At 42.5% G+C, this 9,157-nt stretch overlaps 1 protein-coding gene across 1 annotated transcript; it reads right to left on the bottom strand.

Annotated features, from left to right (window-relative positions):
* Positions 1-294, bottom strand: LOC123781917 (keratin-associated protein 3-1). The gene has a single exon (XM_045781693.1). It carries the CDS (start codon positions 292-294, stop codon positions 1-3), a length of 294 nt encoding a protein of 97 aa, XP_045637649.1.
* Between the last annotated feature and the right edge of the window lie 8,863 nt (positions 295-9,157).

Genomic DNA, 9,157 nt, shown 5'->3' with positions numbered 1-9,157 from the left:
TTAGCAGGGCTCACAGGGACTCTGACAGCCAGGCTGAACATAGGTGGTCAGGTTGATCCCACTCATTCCAGGAGTCGGGTAGGAAGAATTGAGCAGCCAGCAAGTTGGCACATAGGTGTCAGGCTCACAGCAGGGTGGGGGGCAGGTGTCACAGCAGGTGGGCTGGAGGAGACTGATGTCATGGGGGCAGGTGCTGGGCAGGCAGACTCCGCACCGGCAGCATTTTTCAGAGGAGCAGATGGTGGTGGCGGGGCCGGTGGGGACGCTGCAGCAGCAGGGAACACAGCAAGCCATGGTGTCAGGAGTTAGGTTTTTGTTGGGTTGAGAAGAGAAGTCTGTTGGTGTCTCAATGCTTCTCTCTTCTGCCTTGGCTCTTATATACTCACCTCCCTGGGCGTCAGCCTATTACCAAGATTTTTTTCCCTGTGTTTCAGTTTATAGCTATCTCCATTAAAACCATCTAATTACTTAAGTGTTTATTATCTGAGACACATTCTTTACCTCATAAAAGGGGTTTATGTTGTTTTGTTGTCAAATTAGGACTCTTCATGTTGGCTCTTTGTCAATTTAAGGACATTTCGTTTCAGTCTTCAAAGGCACCAAGTCATTATCCTCTAATCATTATACATCATTAGTGACGGCCTGGTATGCTAGGTATCTGGAAATCATCCCCACATTTCTTTGTCTACTTTTCAGATGAAGAGGTTAAGTAGGCTTTTTGATTGCTAGTCTACCAGCAACCAAAGATTCTATGTGATAATTTAGGTCTTCTGGCTGAATAAAAGTCTGATTTATTCTTCATGGCTCCAAGAAGCTGAGTTAAGATGAACGGATGGGATCTATAGGGGAGGATATTCTGATTCTGTGTAAAGAAACACTTCCTTAGCTGTAAAAATCATTTGCTTTCCGTTCCCTCCATGCGTGCAGTGAACGATAACTTGTCAGGGACAGGCAGATGGAAGCCAGGAGCTGTGCAGTGACAGATAGCCTTTAAAACTCCATCTAACGATGTTATGGATTAAGATTATTTGTGACCCAAAGACCAGTCGTATGGGGCCATGTAGCGACTAAACAGTGCAGTATTTCCTCAAATGAGTTCCGTGAACATCTGTGTTTGGGAACTAGAGTTCTTCATTGGTGGACCTTCCAGAGCCTTCAGTATATGCTAAAGTGCTCTGTGGCTTTCCAATAAAGAGATATAACATGTATTTTTCTCCAGACTCACTTGGCCATGGAATCATTTCGTTTGTTAGTTTCCATAGGTTAGCTTCATAAATTAGCGTTCTGTGGAGCACACTTGGGGAGATTTCCAAGTTACATCTAAACTACTAGAGCCCTAGTGATAGAATTATTTAGATAAATAAAGGTATAAAACTTACTGTGATGTTTTAGAATTGCTTTGGAGTAGGAAAAATATTAAACCAGTAAACCTTTAGAAATATTTTACTTTGAAGGTCTTAATATGTTTTTCTTGACCCATCTTCATATAAAATGGCTCAGGCTTTAACAAAATAAGTAGAAAATTGTACAGCATAAAGGTGTCAGAAGCCAAAATCAGCAAGATGATGGACCCAAAAGATGTTTAACATTAAAACTGCTTTCATTTTAGCCATCTTCTCACTACTAAAATGATTTTGTGGTTTTGGACTCCTCTGCTAGAATTTTGCTTGTGGTCCACATTACTTCCGTAGATGTCCCTTAGTTCAGTCAAACCCTCATTGGTTGAACATCTGCTGCAAGTCAATCGTTTTGTAAAAAAAAGAAGCAAATTTGTGCCTGCCCTTGAGGAAGTTGTAGAGAAGAGACACAGAGAAGTAAACCGGCAAATGACAAAACCGGGTTGTACATTCTCGTTTTTTGGGTGACGTGTGGGAGTTTGGAAGTAGAGGTACCACTGACTTTACCTGGAAGACTCAGGAAGTACTTCATGGAAAGGGAACAGTGTGTAGGTAGCGAAATACGATTAAGGGCTTAGCAGGTAGAGCGGAGTAGGAAGGGAATTTCAGCAAGTAAAGTAGGGAAACAATGCCACGGTGCGTTCGTGGGATGGCAAGAGTGTCGACTGGGGGAGGCACAGAGCACGGACTCTGGACCTCCCTTGCTTAGGGAGGCTGTGCAGGAGAGCAGTGGGAGATGGAGTTGGAAAGGTGGGTTAGTGCTGCCGTAGGAAGAATTTGCTCTGTGCCTAGTCGGCTGCCCTCAGGATGTGGAACTTCATCCTCTTGGCAATGGACATTAAAGGCTTTGAACAGGTATGGGACGTGTTTGGATTTGTTTTTAGAAAGGCTAGTTTTTGAGGAGGCTGAGCAGCAGCATCTCTTACGAAGTGCTAGGCCTTGTGCTGAGTGCTTAATGTGTGTGATACCGTTCTCACCACAAGCTTATGATGTACACAGTGTTGCTATCCCTGCCGCTTTACAGATGAGGAACCCGGGGCATCGACGGGCTAAGTAACTAGTAAGTGAGTAAGTGATGGAGCTGGCATTTGAAGCCAAGCAGTCTGGCTCCAGATGCTGCGCTCTCAACCCCTGTGCCATATTCTCTCGTACTGGGTGGGCAGGCGGGCGTGTTGTTCTGACTACAGTGAGGACAACCCTCAGGATGAGTTGGTGTAAGACTGGTGTGAAGGGTGGGATCAGGTTATTGAAGGTCTTGGGACCATAAAAAGGGAGCTGATTTTAGAGCCTGTTTTCTTAACCAAAATGGTGGTGGTAGAAAGGAGATAATTTGAAGGCAGGGACAAGGAATGGGAAGCTATTTGGGTGTTCTGCGGAAATGTTGAGGAGCGTGTGATTTCTGTCTTAGAGGGTATCAGAGAGAAGAGGGGATATATCTGGGATTTCTCATCACATTATTCAATTTACTGGGGACCACTGGTGGCACATCAGTTTCCACAACAAAAGTAATATTCTTGTTTTTAAGATGACTACAATATGGTCATCTTATCCTCTGCAATAGGTAGCATTTATTGAATATATATACCATGTGCCAGGCATACCAGGCATAGTGCATAGTATTTTATGCACATTTTCTTCCTTATTTCTTACAACCCTATAAGACCAGGACTGTTACTACACCCACTTCCCAGAAGACAAAACTGAGAGTAAGGATATTAAATGATGATTTAAAGTCATACAGCTAGTGAATGGCACCTTGTCTAATAGCAATTCCTCACACTTATTAATAAAATCAGTATTTTTCTGGGATAAATTTTACATAACTGTAAATTGTGTTCATTCATTTTTTAAAATTAGTTAATTCATTCAGCAGAATACCCAGTACCATGGCAGGTGCTGTGCATACAGAAGTTAACAGGTCAGATAAAGTCCTTGTTGTTAAGGGGTTCATTCTAGTAGGGGAAGACAGACAATAAAAGAATGAAGGAGGGACCATGACAAGTGACAAGTGCCACAAGAAAATGAAATGGTGAGGTGACAGAGTGGTTGGGGGTGATGCAGGAAGTGCACTCCGCTGGTCAGGGTGGTCAGCGACAGCCCTTGCCAGGTGGCTGTTGTGCGTGCGGAAAAGACGAGTGTGAGAGTAGATGAGGTTCACAGAAGTAGGCAGGTGCTGGGCCCTGTAGGATGTTGTAGGTTCAACAGCGCTGAGGTTTTATTGTAAAGGCACTGAGAATGTACTGGATGCTTTGCTGCAGGGGGTGATAACATGTGTTATGTTCTGGGGAAAGGGAGGTGCAGCAGGGCCAAAGTGGAAACAGGCAGAACAGTCTGTGGTCCAAGTGAGATGATGAACCATGATGCCAGTAGTGGGTGAACCGGTAAGAAGTGGAAGACTTGGAGAGACATTTTTGAAAGTAGAGATTGTGGGTCGTGCTGATCAAGAAGATGTGTGGAGAGAGACCAAGGACCATGGACCATGTTTAGGTCTCAGATTTACTCATAGGTGAGAGGGGAGCTGAGCCACAGAGCTGCCACCTGGCGGTGGTGGGAAGGGGTGGATGATAAGGTCAGTGTGGGACCTGCAGGGTGAGCAGCCTAAAGCCCACGAGAGGGAGGGCTGAAGACACGGGAGGCTCCAACACCCAGACGCAGAATGTGCTTACTGCCAAGTTCTTGGCCTGGGATGAAAGGTCACTTTTATGTGTGTTAGTCACAGTTTGTTGTGAGCCTTCAGGTGCCTTACCAACATCCTGGATTTCTGGGGTGCTGTTGGGAAAACCCTCCCATGACGGCACCTCCGACTCAGCAGGAATGTCAGTGTGGGGAGATTTCACACTTCGAGGCAACTCAGTTTTCCTTAAGCCTGATGGAGCACTTCATCCCTTCACAAAAGCAGGCTATAGGAGCCTTTTCAGTTTGTCATCCTAATAAAAATGCCTGTAAGTAAAAACATTTGGTCTTTGTTTTCTGAATTGCATGATCTTTTTAATTTCTGATGAACTCCTTTACAGTATCAGTTGGAAGAACAAATAGCCAGCATCAGGATGGCTATGGATGTCAGTCCTTTCATTGCATAATGTCCACTTTATTCTTCGCTGAGCAGGCAGGCAGGCAAAGAATTCTGGGTTTGGGTTAAGTGGTGGACTTTGGGGGCCTTTTCCATATATTTTCTAGTGTGTGGTTATAACCAAGATAGATACAATGCTTGCCTGCTTACTAGCCTGTGCTGATTAGGTTTCTTTTAGACGGAGGTAATGTTTTGCAACTTGAAGACAGCTGATACTGATTTAAAGGGGGTGAGCCCTTCCGTTCTATCTCACGTGTACGTGTACGATCCTGGTGCAACGTGCCAGAGCCGGTCTCACAGGACTTTGGCACGCGCACGCTTTGCCTAGCTTCTGCTGACTGGCAGTGCTGCCTGTTTTTCTTGGGGGGTTAATTCTCGTGTCCTCGTGGGCTGTAGAATGTGTAGATAGTAACAGGAAATTATACACACTTAAGGAAGGTATAAAATACATGTGTTAAGTAAAATTAACCTGGTTGGGAAAACGGATGTTCAATAAAATTTGAATGCCTAATATATGCCAGGCACTGGGAAAATTAAATTTTCAGCTGTTCACTGTGTGAAATCTAATACTGAGATAGTTAAACACAATTTTTCTATAGTAAACTTAGGGTTTTTCATCCTTGGAATTATTTGCTAACAATAGTTATATCTTATTTTAAGTCAGATATTTTTGTCCATTGATTAGACATATCTGATTACTGGATTGAATTAAATAGCTACTGGATTTCCAAAGAATTCCTGTAAGTAGTTGAAATTTTTAAAAATTAAGATAATTAAATGTTTATGTATTTAAATATTAGCTGACATGACAACTTTATTTATTTATTTATTTTTTATAATGATTTTTTATTATATTATGTTAGTCACCATACAGTACATCCCCGGTTTTCGATGTAAGGCTCGATGATTGACATGACAACTTTAAAAGATACTTTGAGTTGTTAGTTTACTGTAATATACATGTGATTTTATAACAACACCAAACCCTTATGTAACATTTACTATGTAGCAGATATGTTTCTGTGCTTTACATGTATTATGTCATTTAATTCTTACAACAGCCCTATGTGATTGGTATTGAAGGTATCCTCTGTTTTACCAATGAGGGAAACTGAGGCATAGAGAGACTAAATAAATTGCTCAAGGTCAGCAGCTGGTAAATAGTGGAGTTGGGATTTGAACTCTGGCTGTCTGGCTCCAGAGTCTGTGTTCTTACTCTCTGTATACTAATCCATAATCTCTCCATTGCTGATTATTATATTTTTGAAGAGAAAATACGTAATTTAGTTTATTTCAGCCAGTCTTTGTTGAGCCCCTGCTATTTGAATTGCACTGTGCTAAGAGATTTAGGGGACTCAGGGATGGGCAGGACACAGGTGTACTTTCAAGTGGTTTAGTTTCTCCTGGAGTTCATTGGGCACACAGGACTTGAAGCAGAGTCGGAAAGTCATTCCAACTGTAGTGAGCAGTTGCAATAAATTCACAGATGTGGAAAAGAACAAACTGTCATTAGGAAGCAGTGGATAGTGCACTGTGTTTGGAAAATAGTCTTGTGAGTCAAAAGCTAGACGGAGACTCTTGACTTGCCGGCGGAGGAGTTTAAACTTAAGTAGATCGACCATTGAGAGCCACTGGCATGTTTTTCTCAAGCAGGGAAATTACTTCATTTATTTCCCCATTTATAAAATATCACATTGCTAGAGTGTTTAAGGAATACATTAATGCATTAAAATGTTTAACACAGTGTCTGGAACATAGTGCTCAATAAATGGTTCTAAATAAAGGGTAGTTGTTGGTAAGTAAACGAAGGGAAGCTGGAGTTCTTTCTATTTAACAGTGGGGTGATCTAGGGGTACATCCAGGAGTTTAGCTTTCCAGTCTCTCAGTGTCTGAAGAGTCTTCTGCCTGTTCAGTCTTCACTCTAACTTTGCAACTAGTAGGGGCTCCATGTCTACAAAGGAAGGACTAGTGGCCCTCAGCCTTGCTTTGCCAGAACGCTGTGAGGCTACTGGGAAGCAGTGTCTCCTTCTCTAGTACCTTCTGCCATGTTGCCGTTTTGTGGAGGTAGTCCCCGCAAACCCTCAGTGAGATTAATTACTTAGAGGGGACTGAAACCCATCTCTGTCAGCTTGAGTATGGGTTTCTCCATTCTGCATTTCTCATTAATACCTATGGCTTATGGGAAATGATGCAATTCACATTGAAATTCAATTTGAAATTTTAACTGGAAAACCAAGATCTGTTAGGACAGCTTATAATCATAGTCAACATTCATCAGGAGGAATTTGGCTTCTTGGTCAGTTGGGAACAAGGACGTGAAGAAAGAAAAGAACAGAAAGGAGAGGAGCATCACATGTGGGGAAAAAAATTCCCACAAATATGAAGAGTGTTTTGATTTTTCAGAGTGCAGGTGAATTGGATAAAGAAGGAGCAACCACCCAAATGGAGTAAACCATCACCCTGGGCAGCCCTCTTCCAGTTTTCTCAGGTTTATCCTCCACGCTTGTGTATCTGGGTATTGTTAGCTTCCTAATAGGCAACAGGGTTTTGTGCTCCTAAAGATGTGCAATTGAATGGAGAGGAGGAAGAGAAAAAAATTAATCTTTTTACATGCCAAGCATATTACTATTGATAAACTTATTTGAAACAGGGACGCTGTGAGATATTAGAACCCGCATTTGATAGGCAAGATAAAACTGGGTAGATTTGTGATTTTCATCTTAGGTCTTCTGATTCCTTTTTTTGTCCCTTCCTGCAGGTAAAAAGGTCTTTAGAGTGATCAAAGTACACAGTCTATACTCAAATACAATATAACAAGATATTTGCTTGGCTTACTTCCAGTCTCAGCCTCTGGTCCACACTAATTTCTATTCCTAACCTGTGTGTTCTTCTCTCTCATTTTTTTCTCTTCTGTTCAATAAAACAGTAAGTGTTGGGGCAAAGTTCCAAAATTCTAATCTCAGAGTTTCCTGAATTCTATCTTTAGGATTCATTATATTGTCTCCTGCCTCCCCCACGCAGCCCCCCAGGGGAGAACCATGAATTCCTCCTGCTTCAAGATCTTCCTGGCTATTACTCTACATAAGCCTCTGTCATCTTGACTCTTCTCACACTTTCTCATGGCTCAGTACCTGAGGGGCTCTGAAAATCCCGAGTTCCTTCACTTCTCCATCCCACAATGTTATAAGCCTACTAGGATCTTTCCTGCAGGACTACAAGTCTCATCTGTTGAACAAATGAATATTATCTTTACTTTATTCTGTCTCCATTCAGACCAAGATTCCTCCCGTCCTTTTGAGAAAAGATTTAATTTGTCTCTTTGACCTAAGATAAACACTATATTGAAAAATCTCTTAAAAAAATGAAGAGCCCCAGTATGACAAATATTTGGTGCTTCAGATTAGTCTCTGTGAATCTCACAAGAACACTTTTACTTAACTCTCAAATCCCCAGGCTCACCTAAGGCTTTCATGGTTCGGTTGATGTGATGATTCAACATTTTCTCCCTTGAAGTTTCTCAAAATCCCTTTGTATTCTGGGGCGTTTAAAACTAAGTTTGCCTATTAGCGTTTAATAGAATAACCATGATGGAAAGCCGGTTTCTCAAGTCAGAGTTATGGTTTTGGGGATAAGTCAGTAATTAACAAAGGGCCACCTGCTCTCAGGTCTCCATGGCACAGCCCACTTTGCATAGAAGGTTTTTAATGGAAATGGTAGAGCTTTCTTAACTACAGAGCCGAATGGTGCTGAGTAATCTTTCTTATACCTCAGTCAGATTCTGTCAGGCCTACAATGTAATTCTCTGGTTGCCACCTCCAAAGCTCAGAGACTAATCTTTTCCACAGTCTGTTCCCAGGATTAACCAAAGTAAGTGGAAAGTCTGAACAAATGGTTCAGTAAATAACCTGAATTTTTAAAGGCAATAAGAGTATAACAGTAAGGGTCCCTTCAAGAAACAAGATCCACACCCATTATTTGAATCAAGTAAATTTTATATGGCGAATTTTAAGCTAAGTTCTTAGGTAACTAAAAGGCCTAAAAGGGGATACTGAGATGTTACAAATGTAGGAACTGCAGAAAACCCTGGGAATGATAGTTTTTTTCAAGGCAAGAGGGAGGGAATTAACACTTAGAAATTTAGAGAGGGGGTTGTCCTGTAGAGCTGAGACTCAGATGTGTCAGGGAACCTGGCTGGCTGGTGACTGAGGGGGGTGTGCGGTGAAGCAGGTTCTGCAAGTGTTGAGAAAACTGCAGACTGGATTTAGGTGCTTCTCTGAAAAGGATCTGCAGCTGCTGGAGTGACTGAGAGATAATCCTGGGAATTGTCAGCATTCAGGAAGTCCCGATTAAGCAGAAGGAAGCAAAAAGGAAGGAACGCGTGCCTTCCTCCTCTTCAGCTTTGCAGCTTTCCTCTGTCACCCCCTAGTGGCAAAGCCCGATAGAGTGGTGTGCAGAGCATCACAGGGCCAAGAATAGCCGGGAGGGCATGGAGCTGGGACAGTAACTTAACACCTGGCACAGAGGAACTTTCTCTGAAAGCCCACAGCTTCCCAGATAGGCATTTTTAAATCAGCTGAACCAACGAAATCAGCGAGGGAGACAAAACATAAGAGACTCTTAAGTATAGAAAACAAACTGAGGGCTGCTGGAGGGGAGGTGGGTAGGGGGGTTGGGGTAACTGGGTGATGGG

Source organism: Ursus americanus, chromosome 23 (genome assembly GCF_024610735.1).
Source record: "Ursus americanus isolate L20-20 chromosome 23, mUrsAme1.1.p, whole genome shotgun sequence".
NCBI classification, from domain to species: Eukaryota; Metazoa; Chordata; class Mammalia; order Carnivora; family Ursidae; genus Ursus; species Ursus americanus.
The sequence above is the reverse complement of the archived record's forward strand: the minus strand, read 5'-3'. Positions and strand labels throughout refer to the sequence as shown.